We start from the raw sequence: 26,520 nt of genomic DNA, 5'->3' as shown, positions 1-26,520 counted from the left end.
AACACCACACAGCACACTGTATTCTCTACCTGTACCACACAGCACACTGTATTCTCTACCTGTAACACCACACAGCACGCTGTATTCTCTACCTGTAACACCACACAGCGCTGTATTCTCTACCTGTAACACCACACAGTACACTGTATTCTCTACCTGTAACACCACACAGCACGCTGTATTCTCTTCCTGTAACACCACACAGCACACTGTATTCTCTACCTGTAACACCACACAGCACGCTGTATTCTCTACCTGTAACACCACACAGCACGCTGTATTCTCTACCTGTAACACCACACAGCACGCTGTATTCTCTTCCTGTAACACCACACAGCACACTGTATTCTCTACCTGTAACACCACACAGCACGCTGTATTCTCTGCCTGTAACACCACACAGCATAGTTTCTACCTATAACACCACAGCACGCTGTATTCTCTACCTGTAACACCACACAGCACTGTATTCTCTACCTGTAACACCACACAGCACACTGTATTCTCTACCTGTAACACCACACAGCACGCTGTATTCTCTACCTGTAACACCACACAGCACTGTATTCTCTACCTGTAACACCACACAGCACACTGTATTCTCTACCTGTAACACCACACAGCACTGTATTCTCTACCTGTAACACCACACAGCACGCTGTATTCTCTACCTGTAACACCACACAGCACGCTGTATTCTCTACCTGTAACACCACACAGCACGCTGTATTCTTTACCTGTAACACCACACAGCACGCTGTATTCTCTACCTGTAACACCACACAGCACACTGTATTCTCTACCTGTAACAACACACAGCACACTGTATTCTCTACCTGTAACACCACACAGCACACTGTATTCTCTACCTGTAACACCACACAGCACGCTGTATTCTCTACCTGTAACACCACACAGCACGCTGTATTCTCTACCTGTAACAACACATAGTACACTGTATTCTCTACCTGTAACACCACACAGCACGCTTTATTCTCTACCTGTAACACCATACAGCACGCTTTATTCTCTACCTGTAACAACACACAGCACGCTGTATTCTCTACCTGTAACACCACACAGCACGCTGTATTCTCTACCTGTAACACCACACAGCGCTGTATTTTCTACCTGTAACACCACACAGCACACTGTATTCTCTACCTGTAACACCACACAGCACACTGTATTCTCTACCTGTAACACCACACAGCACGCTCTATTCTCTACCTGTAACACCACACAGTATTCTCTACCTGTAACGCTGATATTGGAATAACGTAAAGAACTTTTAAAATTTTAATTTATTTTTTCTTTTCATCTCCACACACATATTATGATCAAACATTTTTTATCATTAAAGTTGAGCCGCACAATAAGGACTTTATCCCATATTATCTTACTTGGTATATACTGTTTATGCCTCGTTTTTTTCTCCAGGTGGGATTGGCAGTGCCGTCTCTGATCCTCTCTGCCGTTTAGCATGATTTATTTGTTACCGCATCATTTTTGTGAATACGCTGCAGTACTGCAATGAAACTACAACATGTGTGAACACAGCCCTAATTTCACTGCAGAATTTTGCACAACCAGTGAAGTTGAAGTAGTTGCTTCTGGCCGGTCAGAGATGGTGAATCACTCAGGGGATTGGGGGATCCAGCCCCGCTTCCTGTAACATTACACCCTGCCCCCTGTCTGCATCATCAGCCTGTGCTCAGCAAACACACACAATGTGAGACAGAGACATGGAAGATTTGTGTCCTAAGGTGGGAGAGCAGAGGGAGCAGGAGACAATTTGGATTTGCACAGAGGCCATTTTTCTTCATTTCCTGGATTTCTATCAGCTACCAGTATGACAGAACCGTACAGATATAGTAATACATTGTATAGACACATCTATATAACTTTTAACGTGCTTTAATAGAAAAACAGATTTCGTTATGTGGAGTTCCCCTTATCTGCTGTCCTTATGCCAGCAGAATTCAAAGGGGAACTCAACATAAGGAAAACTGTTTTTTTCCACAGTATCCTATATAGAAATCATTGCTATAATGATCACATCAAGCCAAGTGTGAATATTGGTTTCTGTTGTAATTATATAGACCTATTTCTGTCACCCCATTGGATTGCCCTTATTGTACATACTTACCTTTTATACTCACCTTTATCCAATCCTTGCATTCTACTGTATACAGCAGGCCATGGACTCGAGTTGGTACGTATGCACGTGTGGATGATGAATCATGTTCCGGGACACATCTTACTGTTAAGTGGACACTGATTGGGTAAGCTTTATAGCATGATGATTGGATGTTGGTATCATTAGTTTGTCCCAGTGGGATGTGCAGACAAGTATAACAACTTGGATTGGCAGTTTTGGATGACTATCAAGTATAGTGGCGTAGATAGGACGCACGCCCACTTCTACAGATTGCCTGATTGGCCTGTCAGTTATGGCGCCCCCAGTGATGTCACCGACTAAGGGCATAAAAGACCAAGCGAGCGTGCTGGGCCAACGTTCGGGTTCATACAAACTTGAACCATCGGCATTTGATTCCCGCTGTCTTCCCGTTTTGCAAGGAAGGTATAGACAGCCCGAGTCCACCTCAAGGATGGACCCGCTCATTCTTCGGGCAGACGGCGGAATCTGGCAAACCATAGAATGAAGCTGATGGGACCAGCGGAGAGGCACACGTCCACGAGCGGGGGCGAGCTGCGGAATCTGCGGCGGGTGATCCACCGTGATTCCGTAGTCTGCACATGCCCGTATGGTTGGAAAAAAAGACTGACGGAAATACTATGTGTGAACACAGCCGTAAGGTCCACTCACAGGTACAGGATCTGCAGCAGAGTTTATGCTGTCTTAAAGGGTTTGTTCACCTTTTTTTTTTCTTTTAAATCAACTAGTGCCAGAGATTTGTAATTTACTTTACTATCTTTATACTTTATAAAATCTCCAGTCTTCCAGTACTTATCAGTCACTGTATGTCCTGCAGGAAGTGGTGTATACTTTCCAGTCTGGAGAGCAGGAGAGGTTTTCTATGGCGATTTTCTGCTGCCTTGGACAGTTCCTGACATGGACAGAGGTGGCAGCAGAGAGCACTGTGTCAGACTGGAAAGAATACACCACTCCCTGCAGGACATACAGCAGCTGATAAGTACTGGAATATCTTTTTATAGAATCTCTGGCACCAGTAGTGGCATGCTGTCCCATCTAGCTGGTTGCACACTGCTGCCCATGCCTTTCCTCCAGAGCCCAGCCGCTTATTACACAACGCTGAGTAAACACTCGGCCGCATCACCTGACGGCAGACACGTGAAGTCTTGTGTACTTTCAGGATCCCCCCTGAAAAGATCACATGACCTCAGCTGCTGACAGCCAATAGGAATCCTTGCAGAGAACGACGCTTGAGCGGCTACAGCCAATTACATTTACCGGTGCTGTAGCGGGGGCGTGGCATCAGTCACGAGTCTGTTAGTTGTCCGAGCAGTGTGTTGTCATGGGGAGGAGCGAGCGCTGTGATTGGACGAGAGGAGCAGAAGTGGGTTGGACTGAGGTGACGTGGTGCCTGGGCGGTGCCGCGTGCTCCGGACACTTCCTGTGTGATTTGAGAGCTGCTGTCCCGGCAGAGGGAGGCGGCTCCCGGTACACGGGATCACCGCGCTGACCACCGGCATGGAAGACTCTAACGAGCGGAGCCCGCTGCTGGGCGGCCGAGCCGGGGCTCCTCCTCCGGTGCCGGGCTCGGTGTTCTCGGGCCGCCGCTTGGCCTGTGCCGCGGTGCTGCTGTCTGAGCTGCTGGAGAGAGTGGCCTTCTATGGCATCACCTCCAACCTGGTGCTCTTCCTGAATGGGCCGCTGTATAACTGGGAGGGCGCCCAGGCCAGCCAGGCGCTGCTGCTCTTCATGGGCATCACCTACCTGGTGTCGCCGTTTGCCGGGTGGCTGGCGGACGCGCTGATCGGCCGCTTCTGCACCATCCTGCTGAGTATGGTGCTCTACCTGCTGGGCATGCTGCTCTTCCCGCTCATCTCCTACAACGACACCCGCACCGGCTTCTGCGGGGACATCCCGATGACTATGCTGGAGAACTGCACCACCCCGAACGGCACCGCCAACGGCTCCCACATAGAGTGCCAGGAGCGGACCGCCCGCTACTGTGCCGCCCCCATCTTCATCGGCCTGGTGGTGGTGGCGCTGGGGGTGGGGGCTGTCAAGGCCAACATCACTCCATTCGGAGCCGACCAGGTAGGTGTCTATATACTGCTGCCTGTCCATATACTGCTGCCTCCTCCTCTGTACTGGGCACACAGATATGTCTATATACTGCTGCCTGTCTATGCACTGCTGCCTCCTCCTCTGTACTGGGCACACAGATATGTCTATATACTGCTGCCTGTCTATGCACTGCTGCCTGTCTATGCACTGCTGCCTGTCTATGCACTGCTGCCTGTCTATGCACTGCTGCCTGTCTATGCACTGCTGCCTGTCTATATACTGCTGTCTGTCTATGCACTGCTGCCTCCTCCTCTGTACTGGCCACACAGATATGTCTATATACTGCTGCCTCCTCCTCTGTACTGGCCACACAGATATGTCTATATACTGCTGCCTCCTCCTCTGTACTGGCCACACAGATATGTCTATATACTGCTGCCTCCTCCTCTGTACTGGCCACACAGATATGTCTATATACTGCTGCCTCCTCCTCTGTACTGGCCACACAGATGTGACTATATACTGCTGCCTGTCTATGCACTGCTGCCTCCTCCTCTGTACTGGGCACACAGATATGTCTATATACTGCTGCCTGTCTATGCACTGCTGCCTCCTCCTCTGTACTGGGCACACAGATATGTCTATATACTGCTGCCTCCTCCTCTGTACTGGGCACACAGATATGTCTATATACTGCTGCCTCCTCCTCTGTACTGGGCACACAGATGTCTATATACTGCTGCCTCCTCCTCTGTACTGGGCACATGTGTCTATATACTGCTGCCCCCTCCTCTGTACTGGGCACATGTGTCTATATACTGCTGCCCCCTCCTCTGTACTGGGCACATGTGTCTATATACTGCTGCCCCCTCCTCTGTACTGGGCACATGTGTCTATATACTGCTGCCCCCTCCTCTGTACTGGGCACATGTGTCTATATACTGCTGCCCCCTCCTCTGTACTGGGCACATTATAGATATGTCTATATATTGCTGCCTCCTCCTCTGTACTGGGCACATTATAGATATGTCTATATACTGCTGCCCCCTCCTCCCAGTATTGGGGACATCAGGTCCTGTATGTGCTGATGTGAGGCGGGCACCCATCCTGGTGACTAAGCTTTGGTTACGCTGGGTGGTGCGAGATGTAGTTGTTCGCCTCTTCTGTTTCTTCCTATGACGGTTACGGACTGTTCCCCGCAGCTGTCCGTCCGTCTTATACCCCTGACCAGTGTGCGCTGCAGGAGTGGTAGCTGTCAGATGTGGCAGTAATCCCATAGCGGCTCATCAGCCTTTTCCTTCCTATAAGGGGTTAATAGCGACTATAATCGGGATCTTTGTAACCACTAAAGTAATGGAAATCAGAAGGGCAGCACAGAGCGGGGATATGGAATGCTCTGCAGTAAGTTCAGGGCCGGCAGCTTCCGGTATCCTGTATGTGGGTGCTGTCCGGGCTCACACGGCCTGTAGTCATTTATAGGGAACCTGTGGTTGGTTATAGTGTCTGAGCCTAAGGCGCCTTGTAATCTATTTGTTTAAAGGGGTAGTTCGGGAGGGGGGGGAGGAATTTTGTAATTTACTTCTATTAAAACATCTCAAGTCTTCCAGTACTTATCAGCTGCTGTATGTCCTGCATGAAGTAGTGTATTCTTTTCAGTGTGACGTGGTGCTCTCTGCTGCCACCTCTGTCCAGAGCAGCAGCAAATTCCCCATGGAAAACCTCTCCTGCTCTGGACAGTTCCTGACATGGACAGAGGTGGCAGCAGAGAAAGAATACACCACTTCCTGCAGGACATACGGCAGCTGATAAGTACTGGAAGAATTGAGTTTTTTAATAAAAGTAATCTACAAATCTGTACTTTATGGCACCAGTTGATTTGAAAGACATTAATTTATTTTATTTATTGCTGAACTATCCCTTTATGGGTACAAACACACAGGGCGGATTGGCAGCACATTTCTCGCTGGGGATCCCTGCCCTGTAATGTCTATGGAATGTCCCACTGCGAGTATGTAAAGAGACCTTACATACCGCTCAGCCAATCAGTGAGCTGCAGCCGAGGAGCACACCGATTGGCTGATCGATACGTCTAGCCGGGAACAGCCGAAGCAAGCCGGATAGCGGAGCAGGTAATGTATAAGCTCCGGCCGGCAGGGGGTATAACGGGGTGCTCTTTATATACTCGCAGTGGGACATTACATAGACATTACAGGGCAGCGGATCCGCCCTGTGTGTTTGTACCCTAAAGCGCGGGGGAACCTCCTGCCGGCGTATCACGTGCTTCCTTACATCTCATGTAATGTGACAGGACAAAAAGTCCAGACAGATTGTGTCTCATGGTGCGTTTACACAGAGAGATTTATCGGACAGATTTTAGAAGCCAAAGCCAGGAATGGATTTGGAAAGAGGAGATCTCAGTCTTTCCTTCATGACCTGTTCCCTGTTCATTGTCCATTCCTGGCTTTGGCTTCATAAATCTGATAAATCTCTGTGTAAACGCACCAAAAAGCGTCTCCGCTTTCCAAAGTGATATCATCTGTATGACTGGGAAGTTGTAGGTGACCACTAGTGATGAGCGAATAGTGAAATATTCGATATTTGTACGAATATCTCCCCGATATTTGAATATTCAATCCCATTAAAGTCTATGGGAACAAGTATTCGTTTTTTGAAAAACATCTGTTCGACCACTTGGGGGAAAAAACGGAAGTGGGGGGATTTGAACGCTTATCGAATATTCGGCGAATTATTCGATAGATCGAATGCCTTACTATTGGATTGAATATTTACAGTATTCGCTCATCACTAGCGACCACCAGTTTCCTTAAAGTGATGGTGCATGTGTTGGCTTTTCTTCTCCATACTATAGCATTATGTCATGAGGTAAAGGGGTAATCCGGCGTTAGAAAAACATGGCTACTTTCTTCCAGAGACAGCACCACTCTCGTCTCTAGTTCAGGTGCGGTTTGCAATCAATTGCAAACCACACCTGAACTGGAGACGAGCGGCGCTGTCTCTGGAGGAAAGTGGCCACGTATTTCTACTGCCGGATTACCCCTTTAAATGGGAACCATCAGCACATCTGTGATATCCCCCAGCAGCTCTTTACCTCGTGTTGTCAGTGTTATTGATTCTTCTGTGCGTCCTGGCGTTTGGACACGTTTTGATTGAAGAAAATATGCAAATGGCCGTCTTAGGAGCACTGCGGGCGTGGTCTGGCTGCCCAGAGCACCCCCCCTAGGCCCGCCTAGCCCGCTCCGCCTACTATGCATAGTCATGTGGGCACCTTTGCTATGCATATATGAACGGGCCAGGCAGGCCAAGGGAGGGACTCTCGGCGCCTGGACAATGGCCACAGTGCTCCTAAGGCGGCCATTTGCATATCTTCAGTCAAAACACGTCTGAATGTTGGGACACACAGAATAATCAATAATTTCTGACAACATGAGGTAAAAAACTGCGGGGGGATATCCTAAACCTGCTGATAGTTCCCCTTTAAGAATGTCACATATACATAGATATCTGCTTTTGTGGCTTTTCAGAATCATGTTAGGTCTCTATTTTTTGTTCAGCTCATACAAGATGTCATTGTTTCCGCTGTAGAGGTGGGGAATGTCCTTAAAGGGGATCCCCTCTTTCATTGTAGCTTATTTTTCAGACATACGCAGGAATACAGAAGCCAGCCGGCTGTGACTGCAGATGTGCAGACAGTGGTCTGGTGTGTGAGGGCTGGCGTGTCAGCTGGAGATCCCCCCCCCCCCCCCCCTTGCAGTTAAGAACACATATTCCTAATGGCTAATACTATATACAGCTAATGGTTGTATATGTGTATTTCTGGATAATTGATAGCCAAGCCTTGCACTTACGGTTACCCATGCCCGGGGGGCTAATACACTGCATGCATGTACAAGAGGATCTGTGGTAGAGGTCTGAATTTAAAGGAGAAGTCCGGCCAATTTTTTTTTTATTAAAGTATTGTATTGCCCCCTAAAAGTTATACAAATCCCCAATATACACTTATTACGGGAAATGCTTATAAAGTGCTTTTTTTCCCTGCACTTACTACTGCATCAAGGCTTCACTTCCGGGATAACATGGTGATGTCACTTCCTGGATAACATGGTGATGTCACTTCCTGGATAACATGGTGATGTCACTTCCTGGATAACATGGTGATGTCACTTCCTGGATAACATGGTGATGTCACATCCCGACTCCCAGAGCTGTGCGGGCTGTGGCTGCTGGAGAGGATGTTATGAGAGGATCGCCATGTTATCCAGGAAGTGAAGCCTTGATGCAGTGGTAAGTGCAAGTAAAAAAGCCCTTTATAAGCATTTCCTGTAATAAGTGTATATTGGTGATTTGTATAACTTTTGGGGGGCAATACAATACTTCAATAACAATTTTCGCTGGACTTCTCCTTTAAGGCTCTGATTTATATTACTGACGTGCCATCATAGCCACCCTAGTCTGTGGGACTAAAGGCTGCATTCAGACTGTGCACGGACTATGTTCTATGACCTTGGAGCTTCCGGCATCATAATGAATGAATGATGCTGAGGGCTCCGAGGTCCGCTCCATAGCAACTTCTCTCAAACTATTGAAGACAAATCTAACCTGCTGATATGTCCCTATTGCACAGGAGATGCAGAGGAGGAGAATGTCTCTTACCTTTTTCCTCAGCGTCATCCGGTGAAGTTACTCGTGTGCCCCACAGTCCAGTGAGACAGTTCGTGCCGATCCACTCCTGGCCAGATTTGCACCATGAGGGTGAGCAGTGCTCCTAACCGTCTCACTGGACTGTGGAGCGCACAATTAACTACACCAGAACGGCGCAGAGAAAAAAAGTAAGACATACTTTCCTCCTGTGCGATAGGGACATATCAGTTAGATTTGTCTAACTTTCTGCTAGTTCCCCTTTAAGTCTCAGCATTACTGTACAGACACACCTGTGTCAGGACAGTTGTGCAAAGATTTAAATGGGTATTCTGCTCAAACATAACTTTCCATGTGTTGCTGCCCATGGTGAGACTAACCATTACTTCCATTCTCGTTGTTATGTATTCAGTCTTCTTCCCCCAGTTCTAAGCTGCTTCTTTCTGCTGAAGACACAAAAAACTGTGTGAGCTTTCTGCTTTCTCCCATGTCCCCCCTCCCTTCTGAGACAGCTGATTATAAACAAGTCCCTGTCTGCAACTTTGTAGCACATCTGTAATGCTGGGAGGGATAATCACAGTGAGTGCATCAGTAACTTGACCTCAGATTAACCCTCCCAACTTAACAAAAGCTACAAAGTTGCAGATAAAGCCTTTCAGGGACTTGTTTACATCAGCCGCCTCAGAAGGAAGTGGAGACGGAGAGAAAAGATCACACACTGGAAAGCTAATAACAAGTGTGGAAGGAATTGTTAGTCTCACTATGGGCAGCAACATATGAAAAGTTATGTTTAATTGGAATACCCCTTTAACTCTTTCAGAGCATCATAACGAATGCCGATACCAGGCGTTCCAAGGTCTGGTTCGTAGCACATCATCCATTTTATACAACGTGTGAATGATGCCTAATCCGTTTCAATTTCAACAGAAATCCGCAAGATGTAGCACATTATACTGAATGTATAATAAGCCCTGTCAGTACGCCCCTTAAATTGCTGCTTTCTCCTGACCTCTTTAGCTGTAGTACAATATCTAATTTTTATAGCAGAAATAACAATATGGTACAGTATGGTGTGGTCATGGTGGTATACAGCATGTCATGAGATATGCCTGGAGCTGTACGCGCTCTGTGAATCCCTAATATAAGGTTACAGTCTTATGATGATGAGTCAGGGATAATAAACCCCTCTATGGTGTGATACACCCCCTCCCCTTTTAATTAAAGGGGAAGTCCTATGTGAGCTTGTTGTTGTTCATATGAAAGCATTCAGCGGCCCCATAGAGAATGAATGGTGTGCGGACCACACAGGCGTGTTGAACACCCCATTCTCGCAATGAGTTAGGCTTCGGAGGTCGGACCCACAGCCATCAGCTTATTTCCTATCCTATGGTTAGGGGTTAACAAGCTCAGATGGGAATACCCCTTAAAGTCTAACACTTCATATTCTTTAGTTCAAGAAAGGTGCTTTGGGAAATAAAACTTTTAAAAAGAACCCAGAAATGGGTTGTTAGTGGTTATTTGAGGTTATTTTATATTTGGTGGCGTGAGTGCCTGATGTGTGCCACTGTATGACATGCTGTAGCCATATCTTCAGCTGTACTGCAGCCTGTAGTGATCATGTGACCTTCACTAGAGGCTGCAGTGCAGAGGAAGATGCTATATGGGACGGAGCATACATCAGGACAGTAAGTTACTTGTAGATGCTGGGAGATATTCCCCATCAAATGAGCAGTCTGTATGGACACCTAAGCAGAATAGTTACCCACTGACTACTACTTGTTAATATGGCCTCATTCACACGCTCCGTGTTCCACAATGTCTGTAACGGACTCCAGTGATAGAACACAATTATAGTTGCTAAAAGGGAATAATGGAGCTATTGAAAATTGTACCCTTCACTAATAGGCTCTAAGGGTATGTTCACATTGAGTAAGGGTCCTATTCCACGGGCCAAGGAGGGCCCGATCAACGATGTAAACGAGCGTCGATCTGCTAGATCGCCGCTCGTTTACTGGGCCTATTCCACGGCCCGATCGTTGAGCGAGGGCTGCAGGGACATCGTTACCGATGTCCTTGCAGCATCATACATTTACCTGTCCAGGCTTCTTCTCCGCGCTGTCTTCAACCCCGGGTCCCGCGCGCTCTATCTTCACAATGGCCGGTCAGCTGACAGGCCACACTCAGCCAATCACAGGCCGCGGCGGTCCCAGCCTGTGATTGGCTGAGCGCTCCGTCAGCTGACCGGCCATTCTGAAGATAGAGCGCGCGGGACCCGGAGTTGAAGACAGCGCGGAGAAGAAGCCTGGACAGGTAATGTATGCTGCTGCTGCTGCTGCTTGTCAAATCGTCGGTCGCCCGCCGCGCACCGCTATTCAACCGTAGCGATGCGCGGTGGGGGAACGATGATTTTAGGTCTGGCCCTAAATGAACGATCAGCCGATGACACGATCATCGGCTGATCGTTCTCTCTATTCCACAGGAACGATAATTGGCCGAATGGGGCCGATTCAGCCGATTATCGTTCCTGTGGAATAGGCGGAATTCCGCGGTAAGGGGAGGCAAAATTTTTTATTTTACACAAAATGCAAGGGCTGTACAGATATCGCTAATGATGTTTGTGCAGCTCTTGCTGGCTGATAATCGGCCAGTGTACTAGCTCGGTAAATGAGCGCCAGTCTAGCAGTTCGGCGCTCGTTTTACTGTTTATTATCAGGGAGTGTAATACGACCCTTGCAGTCGAAAGGTATGTTCACACTGAGTAAAGCAGGCGTCTTTTGGAGAGCGCGCGCTCCTCTGCAGCTGCCGCTCTCTGCTCAAAGAAGTGACATGTCATTTCTTTAAGCAAAGAGCGGTAGCAGCGGGGGGACACGGTGGTGGTTGAGTGGCCGTCATCAAAGCTTCCAATGAACAAAACTCTGGTCACATGACCCTGTGACCACTTTTGCAAATCCATTTTTAACCTATCCTGATTGACTTATAATGGGCCAATAAGCTTTTCATTGTCCCTTTCTATTTGTTAATATACATATACATATTATATGTTTATATACACTCTAAGCATAGGGCAGGACCTAAAACTGCCCAAAAATGAACTTTGAAAGACACAATTTGAACGAAAGACACAATTTTTATTCCCTCTATAGGCTGGGTTCACACTGCGTTTTATGCAGTCCATTTCTTTTTCATCCGTTTTATGCAAACAAAAATAATAATCATTTTTACTATTTACTTCCTTTATAAAAAAGATTAAAAAAACGTACACAAAAAATTGGTTGGACATGTTTTTGCATAGACTAAAAAAAATGCATTTTGATTAGAGATGAGCGAACCTTGAGCATGCTCCAGTCGATCCGAACCCGAACGATCGGTATTTGATTAGCGGTGGCTGCTGAACTTGGATAAAGCTCTAAGGTTGTCTGGAAAACATGGATACAGCCAATGACTATATCCATGATTTCCACATAGCCTTAGGGCTTTATCCAAGTTCAGCAGCCACCGCTAATGGCGAACGATCGGGTTCGGATCGACTCGAGCATGCTCCAGGTTCGCTCATCTTTAGTTTTGACCCGTCCTCTTTTTTTTTTTTTTTTTTTTTTTTTTTTTAATTGGGGGTCAATGGGGAAAAAATGGATACACACAAGCTTTTTTATTTTTATTTTTTATTCATTTTTGAATAAACGTGTTAAAAAAAAAAAAAAAAAAAAAAAAACGGACTGAAAAAACGCAGTGTAAACCAAGCCTTTGGCTATTGGTTATATTGAAACAATTTGCGGAGCCAGATTGCTGCCCTGGACATGCTGGCACCAAGTGGGAAGGAGACTGAATAGATAATAAGTATGGAAGGAATTGTTAGCCTCACCATGGGCAGCAATATATGAAAAGTTTTTGAGTGAATACCCCTTTAAGGCTTCTGTGGCCAGTAGAGAGCACACACTGCTTATGGCACTAGGATATGTTCTTGTATTGCAGTTCAGTAGGCAGTCGGAAACTGTTTAGCTTGAGCCTGTTGGGGCCTTAGTTTATGGTAAGTCCCTTTTGCTTTAGCATTCCATTAACCAGTGGGAGGAAAGGAAAGTTTCACAACTTGTTACTTGTAAGACATCATGTGCTGAGCGCTATCTGCAACTGTGCAGCATCTTTCCTAGCACCATTACCGCAGTGCAAGATCCCCAGCGTTAAAGGGAACCTGTCCCCCCCGTGCCAGGGTGAAAGCCACCCGACCCCCCGCTAGAGCCCTGGATACTTACCCCATCTCGGCAGGTCCCGTTCCTGGAGCCGGTCCTGGGACGGAGATTCACTATGGGCATTGGACTCATCTATGCAGTGCGCGCCAGGCTTCCGACAAGGATATCTCCGTCCCGGGACCGGCTCCAGGATGGAGTAAGTATCTGGGGCTCTAGCAGGGGGTCGGGAAGCCTTCACCCCGGCACGGGGGGTGACAGGTTCCCTTTAAATCAGGTGTAGAGCAACATCCTGTCAAAGTGCTCTCTGCTGCCACCTCTGTCCATGTCAGGAACTGTCCAGAGCAGTAGCAAATCCCTATAGAAAACTTCTCCTGCTTTGGACAATTCCTGAGATAGACAGAGGTGGCAGCAGAGAGCACTGTGTCAGACTGGAGAGAATACACCACTTACTGCAGGACATACAGCATCTAAGTACTGGAAGACACAACATTTTTAAATAGAAGTAAATTACAAATCTATGTAACTTTCTGAAACCAGTTCATTTGAAAGAAGAGAACAAATTTGCTTGAGTACCCCTTTAACAAAGGCAATGGCCACATGGTACAACATACCCTGACTGCAGGTGTTTTTGGTGAATCCTAACCCTCTATTGGAGTTCTGTTTACACTGGTTTTGTTTTTTCACTCTTGGATCCGGATACACACCAGCGGCCTATATAACAATGTGCATCTGCTTCTCTGTATAAATGATATCTGCCTCCGTCTGTATACCTACCATCTGCTGCTTGTGTTTCCATCCAGGTCAAGGATCGTGGGCCGGAGGCAACTCGTAGATTTTTCAATTGGTTCTACTGGAGCATTAACCTGGGAGCCATCATCTCTCTCGGTGGGATTGCATACGTGCAGCAGAACATCGGCTTCCTCACGGGATACATCATCCCCACTGTCTGCATCGGGGTCTCCTTCTTGGTGTTTATGTGCGGCCAGACAGTCTTTGTTTTTAAGCCTGCGGATGGCAGCGCCTTCACTGACATGTTCCGGATCCTGGGCTACTCCTGCTGTACGAGGAAGCCGGAAAACTCTGGAGCGTAAGTGGGATAATGGGATGTTGGGTCTCTTTAGTCCGAGTAACTACATAGAAGGGATGACTGACCTTTTTTTTTTTTAAATAAAATAAAAAATTAATTAAAAAATGATATGCACAGCACTGGTCTCCCATTGAGATCAATGCTGTGTATATAATAGAGCACTGATTCCCTGCCTGGCCAGGATAACTGATTCCCTCTCCATGATCGCATTTACCTGTCCTAATTAGCAGGTGCGGCAATCGGCTGCGCCCGTTAATAGCCGCGGTCCTGGGATCGTGGCGGTTCAGAGCGAGGTCACAGTGCGGCCCCTCACTGAACCTCCCCACCCTCAGAAAGGGGTTAAAGGGGTTATCCGGCAGTAGAAAAACATGGCCACTTTAATGGAACTGAGTTGCAAAACCTGCTCCCAAACTGGAGACAAGACTGGCGCTGTTTCTGGAAGAAAAGGGCCATGTTTTTCTCAGTCTGGACAACCCCTTTAACAAAAAGCTAATTAAATCTTCAACAATTTGGGAACATTGCGCAAAACTTTAGTGTTTTATAAGTTTGTATAATTTTGCTATTTCTTATGGTCTATAAAATCTTCACAGACAAAGCAATGGATCTCACAGGCACAAGCAGAGCCTTCTGGACATGGCCAAGGCGTCACGAGGCGGACCATTCAGAGAAGAGACAGTCGAAGATGTAAAAGCACTTGTAAAGATAATACCAGTCTTTCTGGCACTTATTCCTTACTGGACTGTGTATTTTCAGGTATGTAACGGCAAACGTTCTCTTTGGGCTCTGTTCACATATGCAATGTGGTTTCCATGAAACTGTAACGTCCGAGCGGATGATAGTGGTGTCCAGAACCAGTTGTCCCTGATTTCAGTGCAGGTGTGTACAGAGCCGATAATGCATGTACTGTGAGATTATAATTCTCCAGATTAGGCTGGGTTCTAAGTACGATTTTTGTTTTGTTTTTAGCAGTTTTAAAATAAAAACAAACCTGATGCATTGTGTGCTTCTGTTTTGATTTAGTTTTTTTTTTCTTCCCCATTGACTTCCATTTAAAAAAAGGATCAAAGACTGATCAAACTTTTTTTTTTTTTTTTTTTTTTTTTTAGCGTACACAGTGTGGTTGACCACATTTTTGTGTGCTAAAAAATGCAATTTGAACAGTTGTGTTTTTTTTTTTTTTTTTTTTTTTATGGAAGAATGGATCAAAATAGATGCACGCAAATGCATCCATGCATCTTTTACATAAAATGGATGAAAAATGGATTGCAAAAACCAGTGTGAACCTAGCCCAAGGTATGCATAGATCCTAGTGGTAGAATCTTTCTAGTTTAATACTAACCTGACATTTCACCTTTACTTTCCAGATGCAAACGACCTATGTTCTCCAGAGTCTGCACCTGAGAATCCCACAGATATTTAATAGTGAGAATCACACGGTAAGTGTCCTCCTCTCTGGGTGTGCAATATAGATATAGATATAGGGCTGTAGTTTATTTCCTGCTTTTATAATGGCTAACCTAGTTGACACAGTGTCACACGACTCTTGTGCTTTCACTTCTGTTTTTTTTTTTTTTTTTCATGGACTTGTGAACAATCACAGCTAAGTCCATCTTCCTATCTATCCTACAAGAAGACCTTTTATAGAACACCAAGTTTATCATCTATCTTTTTTTATTTTCTTCCTTCCAGTACTTCTCAGCTGCTGTATCTCCTGCAGGAAGTGGTGTATTCTTTCCAGTCTGACACGGTGCTCTCTGCTGCCACCTGTGTCCATGTCAGGAACTGTCTAGAGCAGCAGCAAATCCCCCACAGAAAACCTCCCTGCTCTTCAGACTGGAAAGAATACACCACTTCCTGTAGGACATACAGCAGCTGATAAGTACTGGAAGACTTGAGTTTTTTTTTTTTTTTATAAAATTAAATTACAAATCGGACTCTGTCACCAGTTCATTTGAAAGAAACCAAAACTTTTGATGAACAACCCTTTTAAAACAGTTTTTACATTTGGGGTGCATTCACACGTACAGGATCCGCAGCAGATTTCATGGTGCAGATTTGATGCTGTGTTCAGTTATTTAAATTAAATAGGCTGCGGATCCGCAGCAGAAAATCAGCTGCGGATCCGGTAAGTGTGAACGTACCCTTAGGGTGCGTTCACACGTACAGGATCTGCAGCAGATTTGATGGCCCAGAGTTACTTTGCATTGAATGCGCGCCATCAAATCTGTTGCGGATCCTGTAGGTGTGAACGCACCCTTAAAACTGTTTTATAAACTCCTGGTAGATTCCCTTCAGAACCATTCCCTGTCGTCTTGTGTCACATGGAGATACGGACAAATAATTCAGATTTATTTTTTTTATTTTTTTTCCCTTTCTCCCCCTTTTTTTCCTTTGCAGTTTCCGGCTGCGTGGCTCACCATGTTTGATGCCGTGCTTATCCTCATCCTGATCCCACTGAAAGACAAGGTGGTGGATCCAGAACTGAAAAGAAGGGGCTTATTACCTTCATCGCTGAAGAGAATTGCCGTCGGGATGTTTTTTGTGACTTGCTCAGTTCTAGCAGCAGGTGAGAATCCTCTCCAGAGCCGCGTATAGTCTGATCTCATGTGTGCAAGCTTTATAGTCACCCCAAGTATTACTGCGCTATGGGAAGGTGCCTGGGCGTTTCGCACTCCCCTGGGTGTACAGAAGGTCAGCCTGATACATATATACAATGACACCCACTGCCCGCATGGGCACAGGGAGGCCTGAGAGACCCCTTTCACTAGCACCAGGACCCTGTGCGCTCCGTAATGCTGCTCCCACTTCCTTATTAGATATAAACCTGGTCTGTTTTTTGCTTTATATTGGGCCAGAAACCAGCCCTGTAGCGCTATTGTGAGAAACTGACATGTGGATTTGTTGATCTAGAACAACTTGCTGGACAAGTCACTATGTACACTGTAAAAGGTATTTATCATGGTCAGATGCAAATACAGGTAGTAAAACAAGCAGTGTTAGCTATAGTCAGTTACCATTATTATGTGGGCCTTGGTTGTGAAGTGAACCAATATGATACCCCTGCCTGCCGCCAAGCACCAGTACATTTACCCCTGGCAAGACACTACCCCCCCCCCCCCCCACCCCGATTCAGCAGATTATCACCTTGTGTAATAAAGACTTCCTTTTTTAAGAAGTGGAAACTGTTCCTACTACATGGTTACTCCCAGACAGAAAGACGTCCTATCACGTCTCACTTTACTTTAACCACCTGGTATTATAAGATGTCGGCTACCGCCACCCTAGAACCATTCTTGTAGGCTTTGGATTGTACTCTATATTCTTAAGATAAATAGCACCATATATCTTCTATCTACTTTCTATGTATAAGTGGAGTGAGATTAAATTATTGTCTGCCTTGTTTTATTAGCTATGTATATTCATGAATCTATTCTGCTACTGATACTTTTCTTCTGTATAACCAATGTTATTTTGTGAAAACTCAATAAAATGTTTGAACCACAAGACAATGGGGGAAGATTTATCAAACATGGTGTAAAGTAAAACTGGCCCAGTTGCCCCTAGCAACCAATCAGATTCCACCTTTCATATTCCAAAGAGTCTGTGAGGAATGACAGGAGGAATCTGATTGGTTGCTAGGGGCGACTGAGCCAGTTTCACTTTACACCATGTTTGATAAATCTCCCCCAATGATCATCATGTGTTTAGGTCCTGACCTAAAACCGCTGGGCGTACATCACTATCATGTGTAATGGTGATGTGTAAATAAAATAATTTACTTCATACGCTACCTGTCCAAGCTCCCCGGTGTTCTTTGCTTCAGCTCGCAGCCGGTGCATCTACAGATACGGTTGCCGAAGGGACAGGCTGCTTAACCAATTGCGGGACTGGACCGCCGTGGCTAGTGATTGGCTGATCGGCCTGTCACTTCAGAGACCGGCTCTAAAGATGCACGGGCAGCTGCGGGAAGTGGGCCGACGCGTAGAGAACACCGGGGAGCGTGGACCGGTAATGTATGAACTTAATTTTTAATGCACGGGTTGCACGTACTTCGCTGCACAATAATCTAGGCTCAGTAAACAAGTGCTAATCTAGCAGACTGGCGCTCATGTACTATAGTGATTTTACCATCTCTTGGACCACAAGAGTTGAAAGATTTGACACCTGGGAGGCTGTAAGGGCTCTGAAAAGCCAGGCCCCCTGTGGAGGATGCACAGATGACCTCCCCTAATAGTTATTAATTTGCAATATTAAATACGTATATACTATATATTCTATACTCTGCCTGCTCCTAAACCCTTACTGTAACCCTAGCTGACCCAGATACTTACCCCCACCTGCCGGTCTCGCTGCAGGGAAATACCTGCCCGCTCGTCTGCTCGCTCACTGTGCTAAAGAGAAGACTCGAGTCCAATGTCTGTAGGAAGTCACTGGAGCAGTCATTTCCTATAGACACTGGACGTCTCTTCTCTTTTGCTTATTGAGCGAGTGGGATTTCACTGCGGCGGGATCGGCAGGAGGGGGTAAGTATCTGGGTCAGGTGGGTTCTGCCCTGGGTGCTACGGTGACATGTTCCATTTAAAGGAGAGAGAGAGAAAACCATGGGATACTTGCAGGATACTTATGTGTCAGAGAAACGTCAAACGTTTCAATCTGTCAGGGACTGGGTGCTGAAAAATCAATGAACACTCAGCTAAGGGCCAATTACCCAGATTATCTGCCAAAGATTTGAAGCCAAAGCCAGGAACAGACTATAAACAGAGATCAGGTAATAAGATAAAAGACTGATTTCTCCTCTTTTCAAATCCATTCCTGGCTTTGGCTTCAAATCTTTGGCAGATAATCTGTCAAATAATCTTTCTGTGTAATGGTCTGTTTACAGGAAGTGATGATTCGCCCAATCAATCTTTTAACGATTTTGAAGCAACTATTTGGTTTCTAGAACGATCAGCGTTTAGAAAAATCTCATACGGAGGGTGAATCTTTGTAAGTCTTTGAAAGACTTAAAGGGAACCATTCACCCCGTGGCCCCCGTTAGAAACAGACATACAGTGACATAAAGGTCAATATACTTACCACATCGCTCCCGGTCCCGTCCCGGATCCCGTTGTTGACACGGAGAAATCGCCGATTCTTCTTCTCCCGCCCATTATGGTAATGAGCTGAGATGAGTCCAACGTCCATAGGAAACGACGGACGAGTCCAACTTATTCATGAGGTCCTCTTCTCGTCGCCGCCCATCCACGCCTCCTGGAACTTGATTGACGTCTTCAGTCTTCAGTCTTCTGCCGAATTCCCGCGCAGGCGCCGTTGCGATGGTCTCGTCACCTCTTCTGCGCCTGCGCGGTAAACAGGATACGTGTTCGAGCCAATCGGCGCACACGCAGTAAACAGTGAAGCTGCGGAGCGGCTTCAATTGTGAACTGCGCATGCGCCGAAAACGACTGTCACGGCGCCTGCGCGGGATCCGGCGAGAAGATAGAAGACGAGGAGGAAGAAGATCCGGCGTCAATCAAGTGTCGGAGGCGGGGAGAAGGCTGGACTTCGGGCCGGCGGCGCTCATTACCATAATGGGCGCGAGAAGAAGAATCGGTGATTTCTCCGTGTCAACAACGGGATCCGGGACGGGACCGGGAGCGATGTGGTAAGTATATTGACCTTTATGTCACTGTATGTCTGTTTCTAACGGGGGCCACGGGGTGAATGGTTCCCTTTAAATTTTTTAGCGAACGACCAATGACGATTTGAGAACATGTTGAAAGGTCACAATGAACGATTTCTCGCTTGTTGCTTGATCATTCGCTGTGTTTACACGAGCCGATTATCGCTCAAATGCGATCGTTATTGTGAAAATTCGAACGATAATTGTTGAGGCTGCACACCTGAGCCCGAACCCCTCTTACAATGGTCCATTATCTAGCAGATGAGTATTCGGAGGAACGCTTGTTCCCTATGACTGGCCAATATAATTGAACTCTCCAGAGCTCAACAGATCAAAGTCTGACGTCGGTAGTTTGTTGATTTTATTATTATTTTTTCTTTTTGAGTCCTTTTCTGTGTTGTATCCTGTAACGGATTCTTTATTCCTATGTAGAGGTGAGTTAGGTCTCCTACACGCCACCTCCTGCTATTAAAAGTTCCTGAAACCTCAGCGCTCGCTCCTAACGTGTCACGTTTCTCCTAGGTATTTTGGAAAGTAAAAGATTGACGATTGTCAGAGAAGATAAAGTCGCCCAGAAGATTGGCAACGTGACCTATTTTGCCGCTGATCTGGCCATATGGTGGCAGCTTCCACAGTACCTGCTCATTGGGATTAGTGAAATCTTTGCCAGTATAGCAGGTGAGTAATGGGGCATTCAGGCATCTTCTAAGGTATAACATAAGCGGAAGCTGCATGTGATGAAACAGCCACTTGCAAATAGTGTTGGGGGGAACCTATCAAAGTGTTTGGGTTTGGCAGCGTTATCCCAGCCCTTCACCTTTTTGAGTCCCTGCAGCTGCAGAAGTTGGATGTCCCCTTATGGAGTACTGGAAAACATGCATATGGCCTATGGTTGTATCCATGTTTCCTGGCAGAGGGTTTGGTAAACCCAACCATTTTGACACTATTTGCAAACCTTTAAAGGGGTTGTCTGACCAGATCCCCTTTTTGTGGAATGGTGGGGAAAAAAAAAATAACATACTTACCTGCCTGACTCCTGTACTTCGCTACTCAGGTTCCTGGTGTGCGGTCTCTTCTGGGTTTCCAGATGTGACTTGTCAAGCTAGCTCAGCAATTCAGAGGCTGTAGTGGTGTCCCATGGCTTCCACCAGCTGAGCAGGCCTGGCAAGTCACATCTCAAACTCAGAAGTCTCTGCACACCAGGGACCTGAGCAGCAGAGAACGGGCGGCAGCACAGGAGCCAGTTAGGTAAGTATGCTATTTGTCTGTATTATAACTGGAACCCCATTTTGGTTTAAACCTTACTTACCTTCTGACACATCCCGTACATCACAAGTGTCAAACTCCGGCCATCCAGCTGTTATAAAACTAGAATTCCTATCACGCCTGGACAGCTAAAGCTTTGGCTGTCCAGGCATGATGGGAATAGTAGTTTTCCAACAGCTTCAGGGCCTGAGTTTGTCACCCCTGCCGTATAGGAGTAATCTAGGACATAATTTTGCCCCCAAAGCATGTGAGCTGTGGAGACCCTGAGCCAGAAAGAGTCACAGGATGTTAGCTCCTAGTGGGCTACAAGCCATGCACTGTATATGGCTCAACTCTTCTCATAGATTATTTCTATCTGTACACTCCAAGTATCTTTTCCCTGAGGATATTACTGGGCTTGGTAACATCTTCTAAGTGAATTGTTAGGTTTTGCTCTGAAGCTTTGAGGCTTCTGGTGTTTGTGCTGTGCTCTAGTGCCGCCTGCAGGATGTCAGTGGTACTGCAGCCTCTAACATTACACAGTGTACACTGCTATAAGGCAATTCAGTACCGCCAGCCTGCACAATGTAATAAAGCTGCTGGGATGAGGGTCACACACAATGCTGTTCAGTTGTTATACAGTGACCGGTCTCTGCGGACGGTTTCAGCAAAGCCTTTATTCCTTTCTTTAAAGGGAAGTGAAAGCAGGCAACCAGAACAGTAGAAATCATATGCTGTGTGATACACCGTCATTTTCTATTTTCTTTAGAAATGAACATCCTCTTTTTCTCCCCTATGTTTTTTTTTTTTTATTTTATTATTTTTTTTTTTTTTAAACCTCTGGAACATAGAGAATTTCTTTCTGCTTTTTTGTTGTTGCAAAATCCTTCTTGTTTCTCTACCATCGGCTCATCGTAAAACACGTTGAGGCTGTCAGTGGTGGTCATTGCGCTCCATGCATTTTAAGTTATATGTAGTTCAGTGGAGCTTCAGGATATCACATCTAACAGCGTTATACTGTCCTTTGACACTTCATATGGTGTGGAGGCGGGGGTATATTGAATTCTTCTCCCATGCCAAAGTCAGGCTCTTCATGAATCCTGCTTTATTATTTCACAGTTAGGCTGGGTTCACGCTGCGTTTTTTTCAGTCTGTTTAACTTTAAAGGGAACCTGACATTTTACGGATGCAGCAAGTGTGTGCAATTGTTTGGGTCTGTTTTGCTATTGACTTCCATTATAAAAACAGATTTATTTATTTTTGTGTACACAAAAATGTGGGACAAGTTCTGAGCCCATTAAACTGCTTTATTATCGTTTAGCAAGGGCTGCACAAACATCAGTAACTATGTCCGTGCAGCCCTTGCTAAACTTGTACATTACCTCTTCGCGCTCCCGGTCTCCTCCTGCTTTCTGGTCTCTTTGCTGCACCGCGTGGGCGCGATGATCCCGGCCAATCACGGCCAAATCACTCGGTCTGTGTCCAATGGTCTTAGGTCCGGACCTATGGACACGATCTGCTGATGATCACTGTCATCGGCTGATTGTTGTCTCTATTATACAGAGCGATAATTGGCCGATTATCGTTCTGTGTAATAGGGCCCTAAGCCTGACCTTACATGGTAACTATTGAGACTATATTTGTAGGTAATTTGTGTCTGGTAAGATATATTACACGGTGACGTCTGCAGAAGATTAATGTACTGTCTTTTTCTGAGCAGGTCTGGAGTTTGCATACTCGGCGGCACCTAAATCAATGCAGAGCGCCATTATGGGACTCTTCTTTTTCTTTTCTGGTATTGGATCATTTGTAGGCTCTGGGCTACTTGCCTTAGTCTCCTTGCCTTCTATTGGCTGGATGAGCAGTCATGCGGATCTAGGTAAGTCCTGCCGGATAGGTATATATGCACATGGCCACAGCTTGTCACCTCCCCAGGGCCGACGCGGTCAATGCTAAAACACAATGAACTGTGTAGAGGCTTCGTTCAATTCCTTATTTTGGCGCTATATAGTCATAAGGCTATGTGGAAATCATGGATATAGTCATTGGCTGTATCCATGTTTTCCAGACAACCTTAGAGCTTTATCCAAGTTCAGCAGCCCCAGCTAATCAAATGCCGAACGTTCGGGTTCAGATCGACTCCTTTCCTCTTTCCTGCTCTGTAGGATTGATGTACAATGTTCAGTGCTAGAAGCCAACCTCACTACATCACTCTTGCAATCCATTCTGCATAGCCGCTTTAAGCTGAGACAGGTGTCATTTGTTTTATTTCCCTATGGGTACTATCTTCGGCTCTGTGAATGAAGTAGGCAGATTCCCTTAAAGTATTTTTAGCTTCGCCTCCATCTGTACAGAAGATGCAGAAGTCCTGCTGATGAATTTCCCCACTTAGCCTCTCACCAGCATTGGATATTACAGGACTACAGTCACTAGTGCTTCAAATAGAAAGCAACTTTTCAACCTTTTTTTGAAATACACAGAATGGTGCACATGTTACTTTAGATTTTATCTTCACTTTGTCATAAATCAACATTGTGTTATTACAATTGTATATACCATATACTAGTTCATTGGCTATCACACAGATTTATATACACCTAAAAAAAAAAAAAATTCCCTAGTGGGATCCCACTTGGTGTGTATTACACAGATTTGTAATTTACTCCTATTTAAAAATCTCCAGTCTTCCAGTACTTATCAGCTGCTGTATGTCCTGCAGGAAGCGGTGGATTCTTTCCAGTCTAACACGGCGCTCTTTGCTGCCACCTCTGTCCATGTCAGGAACTGTCCAGAGCAGGAGAGGTTTTCTATGGGGATTTACTACTGCTCTGGACAGTTCCTGACATGGACAGAGGTGGCGGCAGAGAGCACTGTGTCAGACTGGAAAGAATACACACATACAGCAGCTGATAAGTACTGGAATACTTGAGATTTTTAAATAGAAGTAAATTACAAACCCATATAACATTCTAGTATCTGTTTTTGAGCAGTGTCTATTGATGCTAAGACCTGTCTGGTTACTTGGGGTATACAAGTTTGGGAATCCTGCCAGTAAACAGGGGGCAGGGACTGGGCCGGCTTGGCTGGAGCCCCTCTATATTTCTTGTGCACCATATTTGTCGAGAATTCATAGTGTTACCTAATGGATGTGGCATCTTGCCTGTATATACATTGTCCTAATCCATCTTTGTTTTCTTCTGTAGGGAACATCAATGAATGTCACTTGAACTATTACTTCTTCCTGCTGGCCGCCATCCAGGCAGTAACCCTCCTGTTTTTTCTCATTATTTCTGTGAAATATGAGCGCCAACAGAGCCGAGCCAATGGGAGGCTCTAGCAATATTTGCTAAAATCAGTGGAACTGTTGTATGGCAGCTTGGCTAAGGCGAGTGCCTGCATAATTCATCAGGACGTCCTATCTGCAATGTACACCAGGCCAAGTGCTCTTCTGATAAGGAGACTTTATTTTAAAGGTCGCTTATGTTGCACTACTTATATTCTGCAGTACCGATGCACTGAGAGTGTTGGCAACCCTGCAGGGAGCCGGACTCTCTATGGATTGGCAACTGAGCTGCATCGACATTTACATAGCTAGTTTGTGTCCTACTCATGTCTCCTATAATATAAAGAAAACGGTATGTGGGAATACAGATGGGTGAGTTGATCTAATATTACTAACCATGGATTAGGTGGTGTTGATGTCATGACCTCCTACTCTAATTTTTTAAGGGTTTGTTCACCTTTTTTTCTCTTCTTTTTTTTTTAAACTTTCAAATCAACTGGTGCCAGAGATTAGTAATTTACTTATATTAAAATATCTCCAGTCTTCCAGTACTTATCAGCTGCTATATGTCCTGCAGGAAGTGGTGTATTCTTTCCAGTCTGACATAGTGCTCTGGATGTGCTGGACAGGAGATGCTGCCACCTCCTGTCCATGTCAGGAACTGTCTTAGAGCAGTAGCAAATTTACATAGGAAGACTCTCCTGCTCTGTAGATTGGAAAGAATAAATCACTTCCTGTAGAACATACAGCAGCGGATAAGTAGTGGAAGACTTGATTTTTTTTGTTTTTTTTAAAGAAGTAAGTTACAAATCTCTTGCACTTTTTGGCACCAGTCGATTTTGAAAGAAATTTTTTTTTTTTTGAGTGAAGAACCCCTTTAAAGTGTTCACTGTCATTTAGCAAACGGCCGGGTTCACACTATGTTTTTGCAGATCTGTGTTTAAATGGTTACCTGTATCGTACAGTAAAAAAGCAGCCAACCTGGCTTTTGTTTACGTTAAAAAGAAAAAATCAGTTTTGATCGTCTTCTTATTTTTGTTTTTCTGTGTAACTCTTATTAAACAGACTGCAAAAACGCAGTGTGAACCCAGCCAAACTTCAACATGCCACAGAGACATATCAGAAGTTTTGATCAGTTGGAGTCTTAGGGTGGTATTACACTGGCCGATGGGGGCCCGAAAATAACTGTAAACTGTAAACGTTTACTGGGCCTATTACACGGCCCGATAATCGTTTAGCAAGGGCTGCATGGACATCGATGTCCTTGCAGCCCTTGCTTAAACCTTATACGTTACCTGTCCAGGATGCAGGGCTCCTCTTGTTCTGTGCTTCTCCCTGGGTCCCACGCGCTGCAGCTTTAGAGCGGCCCGTCTCAGCTGACAGGCCCCTCAGCCAATCACTTGCCGCGGTAGTCCTGGCCAGTGATTGGCTGAGCAGCCTGTCAGCTCAGACAGGCCGCTCTGAAGCTGCAGCGCGCGGGACCCGGGGAGAAGCAGAGCGCAGGAGGAGCCCTGGACCATGGATAGGTAATGTATGTGCTTTGCAAATCTTCAGCTGCAGGCCGCGCACCACTATTACACCGCGATGCGCGGTCGGAGCCCGACAATTTATCGGTCCAAACCTATATCAACGATCAGATGATCGTTGTCATCGGCTGATCGCTGTATTTATTACATGGAGCGATAATAGTTTTGAATCGGGCCGATTATACCTCCATGGAATAGCCAGTTAGTGTTTTCTAGAATGGGCAAGGAGAAGCACATAGCTGTATGCTTGACTCCCCAGCTGCTGTGATCTCCAGCCACTCGCAGAAGATGCCCTCCAAAGACTTAGAATGGAGCTTGTTTGCTGCAACTGGATGGAGATCACTGCGACCCAGGGAGAGAAGAGCACAGCTGCGTACTTCTCCCTGGTTGTTGTAGCAGTTGTTTACACGGAGACCCCAACCGATCACAGCTTCTTTACATGTCTCTGTGACACGTCCAGAGTGTTGTTAAATGACAGGGACCCTTTCAAGTTCCTAATATTAATCTTTCTAACGTGTGATATGACTTGCCAGTGGCCTCTATGATAGAGTTGTATGATCTTTTATAAAAACTGTCCTGCTGCTTTTTTTTCTTTTTTTTGCATAGTGTCTTCATCGGTTGTATCTGATATTGCAGCCAAGCCCCCTTTATCAGTACA

At 45.8% G+C, this 26,520-nt stretch overlaps 1 protein-coding gene across 1 annotated transcript; it reads left to right on the top strand.

Moving 5' to 3' along the window:
* Window positions 1-3,577: 3,577 nt before the first annotated feature.
* Window positions 3,578-25,699, top strand: SLC15A4 (solute carrier family 15 member 4). Its single transcript, XM_069964021.1, has 8 exons — window positions 3,578-4,249; window positions 13,860-14,146; window positions 14,737-14,899; window positions 15,511-15,582; window positions 16,544-16,712; window positions 20,331-20,486; window positions 22,774-22,932; window positions 24,257-25,699. Exons 1-8 carry the CDS (start codon window positions 3,677-3,679, stop codon window positions 24,388-24,390), a joined length of 1,713 nt encoding a protein of 570 aa, XP_069820122.1. The 5' UTR covers window positions 3,578-3,676; the 3' UTR covers window positions 24,391-25,699.
* Window positions 25,700-26,520: the final 821 nt, after the last annotated feature.

The sequence above is a fragment of the Dendropsophus ebraccatus genome, chromosome 3, assembly GCF_027789765.1.
Source record: "Dendropsophus ebraccatus isolate aDenEbr1 chromosome 3, aDenEbr1.pat, whole genome shotgun sequence".
Classification (NCBI taxonomy): Eukaryota; Metazoa; Chordata; class Amphibia; order Anura; family Hylidae; genus Dendropsophus; species Dendropsophus ebraccatus.
This window is presented reverse-complemented; position numbering and strand designations above follow the sequence as displayed.